Source organism: Alosa sapidissima, chromosome 23 (genome assembly GCF_018492685.1).
Source record: "Alosa sapidissima isolate fAloSap1 chromosome 23, fAloSap1.pri, whole genome shotgun sequence".
NCBI classification, from domain to species: Eukaryota; Metazoa; Chordata; class Actinopteri; order Clupeiformes; family Clupeidae; genus Alosa; species Alosa sapidissima.
The window spans coordinates 26,062,420-26,079,919 of record NC_055979.1 but is presented as its reverse complement, the minus strand read 5'-3'; the positions used below and the strand labels follow the sequence as shown (position 1 = coordinate 26,079,919).

Sequence of the window (17,500 nt, the reverse complement as noted above, 5' to 3'; positions counted from 1 at the left end):
CTTTTGGAAGATGTCTTGAACACTCACTATATATTACTTTAGTCAAGACATCCTGCACTTTCAAACTGTGTATCTGAATCCTGCACAATAGCTCTGAAATGCTCTGATGGGGACAGTTTTTGATTTTAAAGCGTTTATTTTTAAGGTGTTTCAGTGTTGACTAATGCCAATCAAAATATTTGTTTGTTAGTGGCTATTGTCATGCTAATAATCCATGCGTAAAGCTGCATGAACTCTCTGTATGTATTCATCTACTGTTCGTTCTTTCTTTCTTTCTTTCTTTCTTTCTCCTTTGTTTTTTTCACCTCATTCTGAGAGGTTCTCAACTTCCTATAATGAATGATGCATATTTTTTTAATTTCTCTTGCACCCTATCTGCTTGTCATCACACACTCACTCTCTCTCTGACACGCAGACACACACACACACACACACACACACACACACAGACACACACAGCCATAGCCTCATTCTTTCGATCATCACAGCCTTTTCGTAGTTCTCAGCTGTTGTCCTCTCTCGTATTTCATTCGTGTTCCAAATCCCCTCCGCACTCTCTCTCTTGCTCCCTGTCATTCTATAGTGAGGTCACAGGTCGAAGGTGAAAGGTTAATCTTCCTGTGTAGCTTGCTGTGTTGCCCCTACTGCCTCTGTTCTCGCCCCCAGAGGTGGGGAGCCCCAGGGGGGGGCTGGCGGAGCCCTGGTGTGCCGTACTGATCCTGCTGCAACACAGGTCCCATCAGTGGCCCTAATCATCGTCTCAGAGCCACAGCCCCTCAGATCTCAGATCAGTTCCCCAGGGGCTGCAGCCACCACACACTAATGATGCCTCCATACCAATATCGCTGATTTGCCACAAAACGGCCAACACGGCCTCCAATGGATTACCGCCGCTGAGATCCTTAATCACTCGGCCAAGGCTGGACTGGACGCCCCCGCATGGGGAAACAGCGCATTTATTGATTTTCATTCTGCCACGCTAAAATGGTTGACAGCGTGTTCCAGTGGTCGGTAGTAATGAAACATTATACCTCTGGGTCTCCGAGCCAGGACTGGTGTGTGGGAAAACAGCAGGAGATGGTGTTAAAATGGAGTGTTAGTGACTGTGTGAGTTCCTCGTTGGCGAGCCACCCCTTGGGTGGGTGAATGGAGCTGTCATAAATCTGATCAAATGGGTGACATTTCCATTAGAATAAATGGCTGCTTCTCATGCAGCAGGGCAAGATTGATGGTTTAAGTTAAATTGTATTAGCTGTGCAGTTTAAATATTTAACACAGCCTTATCATAACTGTTCTTAACACTTAAAGTAATATACAGTCGAGGGATGTCTGTGTACGCATATGAATATATATCTCTAGGGCCATGCTTGCCTGGTGACGGATATTCCGTTGGCTCTAAAGACCTTGAAGGTGAGTCCTGGACCGACAGACTTGCTGGCCTGTTGAGGGGAGTTGTAAATGTGCTCAGTGAAGCCTCAAGCTTGAGCCAGACGAGTGAAAACTGCCATCCACAGTTGAACTGCAATGTTGTAGCCTGTGAGTGGAGCCAAGATGAGGCTTTGTGATGGAGGAGTGATACTTTGAAAGTGTGAGTGACTGACTGAAAGAATCAGTTAGAGTGTGTGTGTGTGTGTGTGTGTGTGTGTTCACCGACTGCCCTTGGAGCTGGTATTCTCTCCTGAAGGTAAATGTTTATGACAGAATCATCATTAAGGCCCAGAGCTTTAATAGGTCCAATTAAAGGAATGGCTTCATTTCCAGGGAGATGAGAGGACTCCTGTTTATGGCCACGTGATGGACTTTGTGAGGAGGACAGGGTGGGGTATGGGGGGGGGGGGGTATTAACCCCCTCCTGTCCAAAGCTCAACACCAAACTTCCCCCAGAGTCTGTTTACTCAGTTAATGAGGGTTTAACAGCCACATAGTCCCTAGAGGTGGTGAGGGAGAACAGCCAAAAACTGACTAGCGCAAACAAGACCGCTCTGTCACTTAAACCCATTCCACAACAATGAGGCAGCTGATCCGCCCCTCTTCTCTCAGGAATGTTACCAATGTGTCTGAAATCCACTGACGGGCAGTATATACTTGCCTCTACATGTAAATAGATACATTTTCTATCATATAAAGATGAAGTTAAAGTTGACTGGTATATGGTACTGTAGACGCTTTTATCCAAAACCACATGGACTCGCAGCGGCACATTTGGGAATCAAACACGAGTGGACCGATTGTCAGGTGGTGAGGTCATCGCTGCTCCACCACGTCTGTATTTTACTAGTCTTAGTCCGGTTGTGTTTAGGATGGTGAACATGCTTGTATCAGAGGAATTTTTTTTTTTCCCCCTCTCCTTACAGTGCGTAACTTATCACTGTATATATACCTTAAATGTCTTTATTAATGTGTCCGTCTCACACTCTTACGTGTGCATGTTATTATCATATTTCCAGCTCAATCAATAGAAAAATGCATACGAATGCCCTATGGTGTAGGCATTGAGTGAAGCTATTGAAATTTGATGATATTATCTCCTAGAAATCTCCTCTGTTAGGTTCTGTCAATGAAATGAATGGGCTGAACATGACAGTGTTTGAGTATCTCTCAGGCTGCAGTGCTCTGCCTCAGACTAAGCCATAGAGATTGATTGGTAGTTGCACCATATGACTCTATACGCTCTGTGGCTTGGCATTTGAGCTGGGAATGATATTAATGGGCCAATGAGAGACTGATGGGCTTGTGTTAATGGAAGAATGATTGGAGCTCCCTTCTGGTGAAGAGTATAGCGGCACCATGTTTGCTATTGCAAGCTAACAGATGAATGCTAAATTAGAATGGGGACCCTATACATTAAATGGGGTCCCTATATATTAGAATGGGGTCCTAAAGGTGTATGAAATGCACTGTATAAATAAACTTGACTTAAATGGGGTCCTTATACACTAAAATGGGGTCCTTATACATTGCAATATAATGATTTCAGTCTTATCACAGGTTATCGAAATACATTTTGGATAACAGTGCTTCTCTCATGAACAGATGTGATGGAAGCATGATGATTGTTGGCATTGCATTTGTGTTATGATGGGATAAGATGGAGGACTTGATTGGAATGCTCTAGGGCTGTAACAATATGCATCAGGATATAAAATAATACAGATATATTATAGCCTTGTAATCCTCTGGTCTTCTAATGTTATTTAATAAAAATGTCTAGCCCCCTCAAGAAGAAAAATCGAGGTTCGTATCGAACCGTGGGTCAAAAATCGTGATACACCAACCTCACGATTCGGTTTGTATCATTACGGCCCTAGCATGCTCCCATCATGTTTGGAATTGTGGAAGATCCGCATGACATTGGAAAACATTCAGAAGGGCTTGAACACCACCGTGTTTTTTTTTAGACACAACACTGATGTGTCTGATGAAGTTGTCATTGTGCTTGATGAAGTTGTCATTGTGCTTGATGAAGTTGTCATTGTGCTTGATGAAGTTGTCATTGTGCTTGATGAAGTTGTCATTGTGCTTGATGAAGTTGTCATTGTGCTTGGCTTGCAGTGGCTCAGAAAGTTGTAGCAACACGGAAGAAGCAGCAGCTGTCCATCGGCCCCTGCAAGTCCCTCCCCAACTCCCCCAGCCACTCGTCCGTCTGCTCCCAGCCTGTGTCTGCTGTGCACATCAACCAGGTGAGATCCACACATGAACTCACAGTATATATCACAAACACAGATACACATACGGGAGATATCATGAACACATATACACATACGGGAGATATGACTAACACACATCAACATACAGGAGATATCACTAACACACATCAACATACAGAATATATCACTAACACATGTACACGTACGGGAGATATCACTAACACATATACACATACGGGATATATCACTAACACATGTACACATACGGGAGATATCACTAACACACACCAACATATGGGATATATCACTAACAAACACCAACATACAGAATATATCACTAACACATATACACATACGGGATATATCACTAACACACATCAACATACAGAATATATCACTAACACATATACACATACAGGATATATCACAAACCCACATCAACATACAGGATATACAGTATCACTAACACACATCAACATACAGGATATATCACTAACACGCATCAACATACGGGATATATCACTAACACATATATACATACGCAGGGGTTAAAGTGGGGGGAACGGGGAGGAACGCAGTTCTGCCACCTCAGATAAATTAATAGTAAAGATATTCTTTTATACCAACGATATAGCGCATTGATATTGTTAAATTAAATGGTGAGTTAATTTTTCGAGTGTACAGAGGTGACCAGAAAGCTAGCACTTCTTGTCCAAAAAGTATTGCTACACCACAATACTCAATATGTAATCCAACGGTGAGTAATTTTTCCCCATTGCACCGACACTGGATTTTAGGGTTCCCCCACCTGCCAAATCCCACTTTAACCACTGCACATACTGGAGATATCACTAACACACATCAACATACAGGATTTATCACTAACACACTTCATCAGACAGGATATATCGCTAACGCACAACAACATACAGGATATATCACTAACACACTTCAACAGACAGGATATATCACTAACACACTTCAACAGACAGGATATATCACTAACACACTTCAACAGACAGGATATATCACTAACACACTTCAACAGACAGGATATATCACTAACACACTTCAACAGACAGGATATATCACTAACAGGTCTGTATGAATGTACTGAATTACCTTTTTTTCCCCCTACCTTTGCTCCCCTGTCCCAGACATCTACTGTAATGTTTTTTTTGTTTTTTTTTGTTCATGTTGTCACTCAAACAAGTCCACTAGATAAGTGCTCAGCCCATGAATAAGTGTGTGTTGCATTCTTGCTTGCTTTGCTAAATGGGATTCTCGCGTGTGTGTGTGTGTGTGTGTGTGTGTGTGTGTGTGTGTGTGTGTGTGTGTGTGCAGACGAGCAACGGTGGCGGCAGTCTGAGCGACTACTCGTCGTCCGTGCCCTCCACCCCCAGCACCAGCCAGAAGGAGCTGCGCATCGACGTCCCGACGAGCGCCAACACACCCACGCCCGTCCGCAAGCAGTCCAAACGCCGCTCCAACCTCTTCACTGTGAGTCACCACACACACACACACCCACACACACACACACACACACACCCACGCCCATCCGCAAGCAGTCCAAACGCCGCTCCAACCTCTTCACTGTGAGTCGCCACACACACACACACACACACACCCACACCCACGCCCGTCCGCAAGCAGTCCAAACGCCGCTCCAACCTCTTCACTGTGAGTCGCCACACACACACACACACACACACACACACACACACACACACACACACACCCACGCCCACGCCCGTCCGCAAGCAGTCCAAACGCCGCTCCAACCTCTTCACTGTGAGTCGCCACGCCCACACACACACACACACACACACACACACACACACACACACACACACGCCCGTCCGCAAGCAGTCCAAACGCCGCTCCAACCTCTTCACTGTGAGTCGCCACACACACACACACCCACGCCCGTCCGCAAGCAATCCAAACGCCGCTCCAACCTCTTCACTGTGAGTCGCCACGCCCACACACACACACACACACACACACACGCCCGTCCGCAAGCAGTCCAAACGCCGCTCCAACCTCTTCACTGTGAGTCGCCACACACACACACACACACCCACGCCCACACACACACACACACCCACGCCCGTCCGCAAGCAGTCCAAACGCCGCTCCAACCTCTTCACTGTGAGTCGTCTCATATATATATATACACACACACACACACACACACACACACACACACACACACGGTGGAGATTGGTATTACTGACAGCAGAATACGGAGGTTATAATTTACTAAAGCTGGGATTTGTCCGTATTATCTGTAATGATGTCATTATATGACGTTTTTTTAAAAGTGTTTATTTATTGAACAGAAACATTATTGCCAGTGGTCATGTTCCTAGCTGGCTGCTGAGAGGGAGGGGAGCCCACCTCTCCACCACTTCCACCTCCTAATAGTCTGTCTTCTGAGAGTTCTAATGTGTTGGAGAGAGACCCAGTGACAGACAGCCCCCTAAAGAGTGTGTGTGTATGTTTGTGTGTGTGTGTTTGTGTGTGTGTGTGTGTGTGTGTGTGTGTGTGTGTGTGTGTGTACCTGTGTGTGTCTGTGTCTGTGTCTGTGTGTGTGTGTGTGTGTATGTGTGTGTCTCCTCTCCACAGTCTCGGAAGGGGAGTGAGCCGGATAAGGAGAAGAAAGGCCTGGAGAACCGGGCGGACAGCATCGGGAGCGGACGCGCGATCCCAATTAAACAGGTACGTACACACACACACACACACACACACACACACACACGTGCGTCTGTGAGCGCCGTCCCAATTAAACAGGCCCGCGTTTGCTCTCACTCACTCATCCGTGGCAGCAGGGGGACGAGTGGGGGGTCCTGCGCAGCGCAGGCGGCGGACACACACACACACACACACACACACACACACACACACACACACACACACACACACACACACAGAGGCGGCGGGCACACTGTTGCTGGGGGTGGGGGTGGAGGTGGAGGTGGGGGTGGGGGTGGGGGTGGGGGTGGTGGCGCTCTGATCAGGCCCCCAACAGGAAGACACGGGGCCCCCTGCTTGATGCCTTCTCCTTGATTAACAGCGAAAGCACACACTTGACATCAATCAGCTCCCGTGTGTGGTGCTGAGATCATTAGGATAAGGAGTGGGAAGGGATTAATCCTCTCCCTGCCTCGCCCCACACACACACACACACAGAGAGAGAGAGAGAGAGAGAGAACCAGCTCCCCAACCTTCTGTTTCGATCCTCTTGGAGAGGAAGAGAAGATGGCAAGGAGTGCCTAATGATGTACAGTTGGCCGCCTAGCATATGGGCCCAACCCCCCCCCCCCCCCCCCACACACACACACACACACACACACACACACACACACACACACACACACACACACAGACCCACCCCATACTGAGTGGACCTGCTCTTTGATTGGGCACGGGTCGACACTCGAAGGTAGAGGGCAGAGAGAAAGTTCTGGCCACAAAGCTCCCCTCCTAGTCACACACACACACATACACACACAGGCACACACACATACACACACACACAGGCACACACACCACCTCTTAATTTGTGGAGAAGCGCAGAGAGGCAGCAAGAAACAGAGGGCATCGAGGGGAGTGCAGGCATCTCTTGTGTATGTTTTCAACTGGAGTGTAAGAATCAGGCAATTAGCGGCGCTAATCACGGCATCTCGTGGCTGTGTGTGTGTGTGTGTGCGCTAATCACAGCATCTCATGGCAACGCGCGCGGCCTTGTTTGTAATTTCCTAATGAACAAATTGCATCCCTGATTAGGGCCGCCTTCAGATGAGATCTGTGTTTATTAGCACGCTGCACCAGAGCGGGGTGTCAGCAGCAGCGCATTCAGGGCTTAGTGCGTGTGTGTGTGTGTGTGTGTGTCAGGGGGGAGGGAGAGAGCTGTGCGCTGTAGTCTTTAGAATGCGCTGAGCGTGGGTGGTCCCCACTAGAGCTGCAGTGAGGCCATACTGGATCGTGTGTGTTTGTGTGTGTGTGTGTGTGTGTGTGTGTGTGTGTGTGTGTGTGTGTGTGTGCATGCGCCTGCTCCTGTCTCTGTGTGTGTGAAGTCTCGATGTGGGCCGCTTTCCAAAGGACTTCCTGCTGGATGGAGCAAGCGTCTCAATGGTGTCCGCCCCCTCCTGCTCCTCGCTCACATCAGAGGACCGCGAGACTTCAAGACAGGCTTGTTATCACGGTGGCTTTGCCTCGGCAACCTTCAGCCCTCTTTTTCGGCAATTACGTTACCGTTCAGCATCTACTGAATGACCCGTTTAACCTCTACAATAACTACGAGAGGGGTTTTAAGAGCCCTTAAGCAACAGCTTTCTTTCAGTAAGAGAGTTTGGGTTTTATCGACACTGGTCAAGCATCATTTCTTGTACAGGAGTCGTCTTGCTGTTGTGTTTGACTCGAGTTGAGAGACACACACACACACACACACACATACACACACAGGACCTTTGCGGCAGCAGCAGGCTCCTTGCTGTTGTAGCCTATTTGCATAAAGCTTGTTAAGTCCGTGGCGGTTAATGAAGTACAAACGAGGCTGGCCTCAGCGACGTCGCCTGCCCCAGTGGCAGATGGGAGGTCAGCACACCACTTGACAGATGTGTGTGTGTGTGTGTGTGTGTGTGTGTCGGAGGAGTCTGAGTGAGCAGGCACTCAGCATGGTGGGAGGAGGAGGGCATTTTGTAAAGAGTGCAATTAGAGCTAGCAGCGCGCTAATGAGAGTACGATACCCAGTGTGGTGCAGAGATCACAGGCATGGGGCCAGTGGCCGTGTGTGTGTGCACACATGAGCCTGCGTTGTCTGTGTGTGTTTGTCATGTTTGAAAGATACTAAGATGGCTGACTAAACATTTATCTTGAAACCGAGGGCTTTTTTCTCTATTGTAGTAGGTTGTCTTCTTAGTTAGGTAATGAGTTAAGGGATAATAAGTTTCTTTTGTGTAAAGATTTCATCTATTGAAAGGACAACACTCAACTTTACCTGTCTTTCCCACCTGATGACTCTAGCGTTTCCCACCGGATTTCTGCATGCCTTAAGGATATTTCAGCCTGAATGAAAGATCGGCACCTTCAGCTTAATCTCTCAAAAACTGAGTTTTTGGTGTTTCCAGCTAAAACAGCTATTCCCCAACAGATTAACATCCAGCTTGACTCAACTTCACTAACCCCAACTAGATCGGCACGTAACTTGGGGCGTTGTAATTGATGACCGACTTAACTTCTCTGAGCATGTAGCTTCAATTGCAAAATCATGTCGGTTTATGCTTTACAACATTAGGAAGATCAGACCTTATCTGACACAAGATTCCACACAACTTCTTGTTCAGACCATGGTCATCTCTAAGCTGGACTATTGTAATTCACTATTAGCTGGTTTAACCGCTTGTGTAATAAGATCATTACAGCTGATTCAGAATGCTGGAGCACGCCTGGTCTTCGATCAGCCAAAGAGGACACATGTAACTCCTCTCCTAGTTACTCTCCATTGGCTCCCTATAGTAGCCAGAATTAAATTTAAATCTCTCACTTTGGCCTATAGAACACTGACTGGATCTGCTCCTAGTTATTTTAATTCAATAATCAAGCCTTACATCCCCAACCGCCCACTGCGGTCTTCTGATGAGCGTCTTTTATGTCGACCAGTCATGGAAACTGGGTCTAATTCCAGACTCTATTCCTCAGTGGTTCCATGTTGGTGGAATGAGTTGCCCAGTGCTCTCCGTTCATGTGGTAGTTTTGGGTCGTTTAAGAGGGGTCTAAAGACATTACTGTTCAACATGTACTTAGTTGTTTAAGCACTTATGTGTTATGGTTTGTATAATATTGTTTTATTTTCATTAGGCTGTTGATTAATTTGACACTATTGTTTATTATTGATATTCTCCTTAATGTAAATTATTTTTATATTATTGATTGAATGGTCATTATTGTTTTATTATTGCTTTTCCCCTCATTTTCATTGCTTATTTTATTAGGCTATTGATTGAATTGATATTGTTGTTTATTATTACTATTCTCCTTATTATATTTGACCAACATTCTAATCTGTTCCCTGTTCAATTTTAAATATTATGTTATTTTGTATGTGTGTGTCGCTTTGGACAAAGGCGTCTGCCAAATCCATAACCATAACCATACTGTGAAAATGTGAAATTTTGATGGCAAAGGCAGTTTTTATGTGATTGGTTCAGGGGTCTAATGAAGTGTAAGAAGTTTGAAATCTCCTCTGTGTAATACCTGGCGAGCTTTGATCTCAGCTGAGACAGACAAAAGCTCTGTCATGCTAACGCTACATAGTGCTCCGCAACTGAAGGACTGCCATTTAGCATCATGGCCGCATTACCAACTCGAACGTGCCTTAACTTCAGCTACCCGAGACCCAGGTCACCCATGATCTCTTATTGAATCATTTTTGTAGTGTTTTGAAAGACTTTGTTGGTGAGCCCACTTCATTGTAGTAGACCCACCTCATTGTAGTAGACCATTTGTTACATCATGTTACATAATTTGATTACTCTGAAAAGGACAGAAATATATTCAGTAGAGCAAACATCACCTTCATGTGTGTAGAGTCCCGCACAGCCATATCTACATTTAATGCAGAATGTGACTTTGAACTGTTAATGTGCAATGTCAACAAGCACCATAGTTCTGTATTAGAAATCATCACTGATCTACGGATACTGGGAAGAGGCCATTGGAGATATTTGAGTCTAGTCTAATTGGCGTCACTCAGAGCGTAAATTCTTAATGGTTACGGGGCGGAGTTCGTTTAGTGGATAAGGAGCTGGATTGACATGCAGCAACCTGAGAAGTGGTGTGTTGTGTATTCACCATGACACGTTGTGTCCTTGAGCAAGGCACTTAACCCTACAGGGAGTCTGGGCCTGTAAGTTGCTTTGGATAAAAAGCGTCAGCCCGAATAGATAAAGATATAAATACAGTTTCCACCAAGGTGCCTCATCAGTAACTGTCATTTATATCAAACCAGTGTATTCTCATCAATTCCCCATTAGCGGAACGCTCTGAGTGATTGCAGTGATTTGAACTGAAATTCAAATAATCAAATGAATAGGCAAATAATTAACTTGTGACCCTGAGCTAGTCCCCCGTGCTCAAATTGGGGAGAATTAAACGTGAATAAGCAGACCAAAGACGAGTGTGGCGGCAGCAGCAAAGCCATGAGATCAGTGCTAATGGCTCTCTGCAGTGTTGCTGCGCTGTAATTGGGCGCAGAGTTAAAAGGCGAATGAGTGTCTCGGCACTACACAAAGCCAGCGCCTGTCGCCACGACTCACCTCACAGAAAGAAAGCAGAACGTGCAACGCTCAGAGGCACGCCGACAATGTTAATTGATTTGATAATTCCCTGTGGTCCTTCCTCTTGCGAACATGCTCGCATCTTTTCCTGTCAGACTCTGTGTGTGTGTGTGCCTGTGTGTGTCTCTCCCCATTTCCACGCCTGCCTCTCATGATCTGTACTAGACTGCTGGCTGTGGCAATCCACTCCCTAATTAGACTGTGTGTGTGTGCGTGTGCGCATCTCTAAGTATGTGGATTTCTGTTCGTCTGCAGATCTGTGATTTGTTTTCTCTTTAAGAGCCTACATTTTCTACTGAGCTGAATCTGATTAACATCTGTTAATATCCAAGCTGTTCTTTCACACATACATGAACACACAAGAAGCCAGCTCCGTAACCGAGCGCAACTCACTGATTCTTCAGTAGCGAATCAGCTGTTTCTTTTTCCTTTTTCCGGGGCGCTGTGTGCAACAGTGAGTGTAAATCACTTTGGCAGATGTCTGAGTGGGTTTGAGTGAGTGGGATTGTGGCGAAGCCTGCCATTCCTTGAAGGTCTGCTCATAATTGTTGGGAGATTACTCACACAAAGGTGAAGCGGAGGATTTGTGCCCAATTGATTACGTTTAACGCAACGCTCTATCTCTGGCCCCCTCGGCACAAAGGTGTGTGTGTGTGTGTGTGTGTGTGTGTGTGTGTGTGTGTGTGTGTGTGTGCCTGTGTGTGTGTGTGCGTGTGTGTGTGTGTGCGTGTGTGTGTGTGTGCGTGTGTGTGTGCGTTTAACACAAAGCTCTCTTGAGGCTCACACAACCTACTTAGAGGTTTATATACATGTTTGTAATACCGTGGTGATCGATCGCAAGCTGCTCTGCTATACAGAGCAACCTCAGTGCTGTTGGTACTGTTGTAGATGTTGCTGTTAGTGTGTGTGTGTGTGTGTGTGTGTGTGTGTGTCCCTCCTCCCAGCCGTGGTTTATTTGCTCGCTGATCTCATTATGGCTGGTTATCATTACACTGCCTTCTCCAGTCAAGGTTACACTCTATCAGTGTGTTGTGCATGCTGTCTGCAACAGGGCCTTTGTGAGGAGCTTCATTAAGACGTGCTGCTCGTTAGAGCACCCGGTATCTTAACAGGCAGGGCAGGGCAGGGCATGCCGACAGTCTCAACTCAGCTCGGCTGCGGAGGTCAAGAGGTCAGAGATGACCTGGCTCTCCACACACACGACCCTTGGAGCGTCAGGCCAGCCTCATGGCACAAACATCCTCCACAGGTCAGCCACGGGTGTGTCCATGCTGTGCGCTCACTCAGCTCATGACCATAGAAGCATCTGCCGAACACCATAAACATAAACAACGGCAACACGGCATGTTTTTGTTTATTGTTTATTTCCTTACTTTCATCGTCCCCATGGCTGCATGACAGAATTGGATGCATTTTGATCTTGCATGTGTGGTGTGTGTGTATGTTTGCCATTATGTACTTGCTTGTGGACTGTTGGTTTTATCGCGTCTGGAGCGGTCTCAGTAGATTTGCGGGTGGTGGGGCGGAAGTTAAAGTGGCTAGCCGCTGCTCCGATACTCGCCAGCTTTGTTTACAAAAGCTTTGTTACAGCTTTGTTTGTGGAGTCTGCCCCTTTACAGCGCTGACTCCACAAACATCTGCTTCTACTGCTAATTAGCGGCTAATTGAGGCTTAGAGTGGCTTGCTTGTTGCCCTGTCATCCGCCAGACTGAGGTATTTTGACACCAGCATTTTAACAGATTAATTTGTTAATGTGGCAGAACGCCATACGACAGAGATTTGAGTGTGCGAAGCACCAGCAAGGGTTTGGCCAGATGAGAGGAGTAGTATTGCATAAATTAACTTTAAGGTATAGACTCTTTCAACTGCATGAACAAACATGTATGCATTTCTGAGGCATGTCCGGTGGCACAGAAAACAACATTGAGCTAATCGTAAGTTGGGGACAAACGAAATAACGCAAGTTTTAAAGTCGACATTTTGTAGAGCATTATGCTAAAGTCATTTCAATTTATCTGGATTGATTGAATGTTTCTGAAAATCCTCTCGGAACAGATTGAAAGGGTCTATACACCAGACATAAATATTGATTGTATACAAAATCCAAAAAACAAATTCAACAGATCTTTCACACTGAGACGTTCGTAGCTAAGTAGCTGTATTTGTTTTACATCACCATTCAGTGTGCGCATGTTAGTAACAATTTTTCTCCTTTTTGCTTTGAGAGACGTGGCTGGTTGTGCACTTCTGACAAAGTTTGCCCCCCACCCCCACCCCACCCATTCTGTGTGGCTTGTCTTAAGGGTGGAGGGGGTGCACTTGGCGCTTTGTGCAGAGTTAAATTGGATGGTTAATTTGGGTGTTATTTACCCTGTAATTCATTAGTTTCAGCATGCCATTGGCAGCAGCCAGGCTGTAATTTCACGCTTCGCAATAAAAGATGTCTCATAATCTGCTTCATTTAGCAGCGAAAGAATTTAATGAAATTAACTGCAGTCCTAATTAAGACGGTGAATATTAAAGACCTGCTATCAAGTCTTTAACGAGGGTGACATGATCCGCCTTCCGCAGGATTGGAAAAATATCATTTCCCTGGGAAAGGTTGTCACTGCTCCGAGCCATTCTGGCCATGATGGCTTTTCTGTCATGCACACTAACCTCTGGAAATTAGTTTTTTTCCCCTCTCTCTTCACCTTCTTTATTTTTTATTTTTCGCCTGTAAAATAATTGAAAAGACACACACACACACACACACACACACACACACACACACACACACACACACACACACCTACATACAAACGCACACACACACACTAATCAGAGCTTGGTATTGGGATCTTCTGATGTGCTATCTTGCTGATCCCATGGGTGTTCCTTAAAGGTGCTGTCATTCACCACTGGTGCTGGTGTCAAGGTCCCCTGTGACCTTGACGGTTTATGGCCCAAGGTCGCATTAAGAACATGGAGATATCACGCACACACTTCCCTGGACTGGTGTGACAGCTGCTTTTAACACCATCCACTTTTCACAGAAATGCAAGTGAAATGTGATTTGAACAAAGAGATCATAAATAGACAATGCAATAATACGATGATGTAATTGGAGAGGAATATCCACTTATTTGTGCAAGTGCTAAAACTCAAGGCAATGCTCTTCGGTGGGGTTGGGTTCATGCTGGTTGCATGTTTCTGTGACGGTCAGTGCTCGATAGACGCTCACCTTTCGTGGCGGGCAGAAGAGGCGAGAGGTGACGGCCGAGACGCACCACACAGACGGAATGCTGAGGGTGGAGACGCACCACACAGACTGGGTGCTGAGGGTGGAGACGCACCACACAGACTGAGTGCTGAGGGTGGAGACGCACCACACAGACTGAGTGCTGAGGGTGGAGACGCACCACACAGACGGAGTGCTGAGGGTGGAGACGCACCACACAGACTGAGTGCTGAGGGTGGTGCATGTAATGATCGCGCCGAATAGATGTAGGGTTTGGATAATTGAGTTTAGGATTAATTACCCAGGGCCCTTTTTAGATAAATCAATGGTGCAGAGCCCCTGTCCTCTTCCCCGTGTGTGTTATTTGATCTCTGCGGCTCGGTTCCCGTCTCAGGCCGCCTTTCCTCGCCCATATTAAGGGCCCACAATGCACTTCACCTTAAAATAAAGCTTTCAAAGCTACATGCTACATGCTACATGGGCTTGAGAATGAGGAATACGGAGAATGAAGTCTCTGACATCATCTATGTGCCCCAGGAATGCTTGATATTGATATAATGTAATGGGCAGGATTGTGACCCTTTTAGTCAGTACCACCTTCGCACTAAATGCCGTTAAGATTTTGGGGGGGTTTGTGTTGGTGTCTGATGTTTACAGCATGTCTTGAGCTTAACAGAAAACATTAACAGAATTAAGAGGAGAAATATTTTGCAATGGAATACTTTAGTATGCCCTCTGCCCCCCTGTCCAACTATGTGGCTGCTGTGTGTGTGTGTGTGTGTGTGTGTGTGTGTGTGTGTGTCTGTGCGTGTGTGCGTGTGTGTGTGTGTGTGTTGAATTGGATAGCGCTTTGGCATTGTTCGGAGAGGGGGGTATTTGACCTGGTCTCATTGGGATGATGAATGTCCTGGGGGTGGGTTGTGGTCATCGCCCTGTGCTGGCAACATCAGATGGCCACAGCGATAGAGGACATTCACCTCTCACAAGGTGTCAGTCTCACAGTCTCCTCTGTCCTCCCATACACACACACACACACACACACTCATTCTCTTTCTCTTTCTCTCTCTCTCTCGCGCTCTTGCTCTTCTCTTTCGTACTCACATACACATACACACACTCTCTCTCTCTTTTCTTTCACACACACACACACACACACACACTCTCTCGTTCTCACTTTTCTTTCTCACACACACACACACATGCACCACAGGTAGTGCTTTTCTGTAAGGGTTCCGATGACATTCTTAATTTATCTGAGTGGAGTCCTGGAACAAAGGCATCCGTTTCAGCCCTTCCTGCGACTCTGTCCTGTCAGGCCGCTGGACAGTGCGAGATTAGGCTTGTCCCCTCTCCCTCTCCCTCTCCCTCTCTGGACCGGGCCAGTGATTTATTGCTGCACTCAGGGGGGGAAGCCCTTTGTGCGCCTTTTGTCAGACTTATCGAGAGAGAGAGAGAGAGAGAGAGATAGAGTGATCGAGTGATAAGGAGTCTATATTGGTCTGTTTTAATAGATTAGTCCTGGCAGTTTGAGGAGGTTTGTTATTGTGGTGTTGATTTGTTTGGTTCCACTGCCCCTTCCACTGGGTGAGCGGGGTCCTTGTGTGAGCACATACGACGTCTGGAAAGGATAGCGCCACTCTTTCCAGTTTCTTTGGCAGTTTAGGGTCACACGTTTACTTTGAGAAATATGTTTCATTGTGTAAACACTGCACATATTGACACTCTGAAACGCTTAGCTCAGCACTTGAGTGGGTGTAGCCACCGGGAGTGCGTGTGTGCGTGTGTGCGTGCGTGCGTGCGTGCGTGCGTGCGTGTGTGTGTGTGTGTGTGTGTGCACGTGCGTGCGTGTGTGTGTATGCACTTATGTGTGTGTGTGTGTGTGTGTGCGTGCGTGTGTGTATGCACTTATGTGTGTGTGCAGGATGTATTTATCTCCTCCATTTCCCACGGATTGGGAGACCTTGTGAGCTGTCAGCCTGTGGAGGCTGAAGTGGAGGCATCTGGCATGGCGCTGGCCTGGAACTTAAGTAATGAAAGATAACAGCCATCAGAGGGTCGACGTGGCGTTCAATTAGCCTCTCCCGCAGAATGATCGCTTGTCACACCGCCGATGGATGCGTAAAATTAATAAACTAGCACCGAAGCGGGAGCTACCGACACTCTGGTGGAGATATATCGGCCTGGGAGGCAGCAGGTCTGCTGGCCAGGAACAGGAGCAGGGCTACATTCACTCTCATTCGTGCATCATTCACCTGAACACACACTTTTACCACACACTCACACTCACACTCACACGCGGCACACACAGACAAGTGGCCACAGTCACAAATGATCATTGCCATTTTTACTCAATTCAGGTATGTGGTAGTGACGTCCTGAAATGAACAGAGAACTTTTTATGCGCACAGAAATATTTTGTTGTACCGTAAGACCAGCCTGTTTACATTGTTGAGCATAGAAATAAAAAACAATAGATCTACATAGCCGTACTCGTTATGCTGTACAGTTTGGTTTATGATTTGATCAAATTTTCTGTTTATTGTGATGCTGCAATCTGATTGTATCTTGAATATTATTATTTTATACTAATATAAAATAATATTAACAACAACAAAAGAGGAAAAAAGCCATATGAAAGCAATTTGTTTTGTTTCCCTTTTAGTCTTAGAAGATGAATCGTACTTTGAATAAACTTATATTTTGACTGAAAAAAAAAAATCACACTACCCCTGTTTACACGTTAAAGCTTACACACACACGACCATTTCCATTCTCAGTCTCCCAGTTTGGGTTACTCCGGTCTGAATGTTTACCTGGCGCCAGGAAGTATGTCAGAAGCCATTTGCATTTTTCATGACCATAACAAAACATTCTGCGTCTGCTATTCCGTTCCGTGTGGTGGGCTCATGGAACATCAAGACGCTTTTATAGCCTCTGAGCTCCTGTGCTGATGTCATTCTGTTTTGACATGACTGTAATGACTGCTATAATTTGACCTATTTGTTCTTCATTTTACTGGCTGATTTTAAAGATTCGGTTCGCTCTTTATCGGCCCTAATTACTCTGCATTCAGCGTTCGGCTTGACGGAGTGGAACAGTCAAAAGGGGGAGGAAGGAGAGATGGAAGAATATTGTGGGGAGGGGATGGGGGGGGGGGGGCAAGAAGAGAGAAAATGTTCCCCCCCCCCCCGTGTTGCGTGTTTCATGGCAACCTCCTCCTCTCTGGACACTATTAATATCCCCTCCTGTCCCTGTCTCTGCGTTAATGTTTAACAAGTCCAGTGAGGTGACAC

The 17,500-nt window shown here is 46.2% G+C and overlaps 1 protein-coding gene across 6 annotated transcripts in view; it reads left to right on the top strand.

Moving 5' to 3' along the window:
• The window catches only part of agap1 (ArfGAP with GTPase domain, ankyrin repeat and PH domain 1), a 147,170-nt gene that overhangs the window by 82,827 nt on the left and 46,843 nt on the right, over positions 1 to 17,500 (top strand). For all 6 annotated transcript variants that reach the window (XM_042080334.1, XM_042080335.1, XM_042080330.1 and 3 more), the window contains 3 exons: positions 3,553 to 3,680; positions 4,992 to 5,147; positions 6,276 to 6,368. In XM_042080334.1, coding sequence (XP_041936268.1) covers positions 3,553 to 3,680; positions 4,992 to 5,147; positions 6,276 to 6,368 — 377 coding nt within the window. The remainder of the gene's footprint in view (positions 1 to 3,552; positions 3,681 to 4,991; positions 5,148 to 6,275; positions 6,369 to 17,500) is intronic.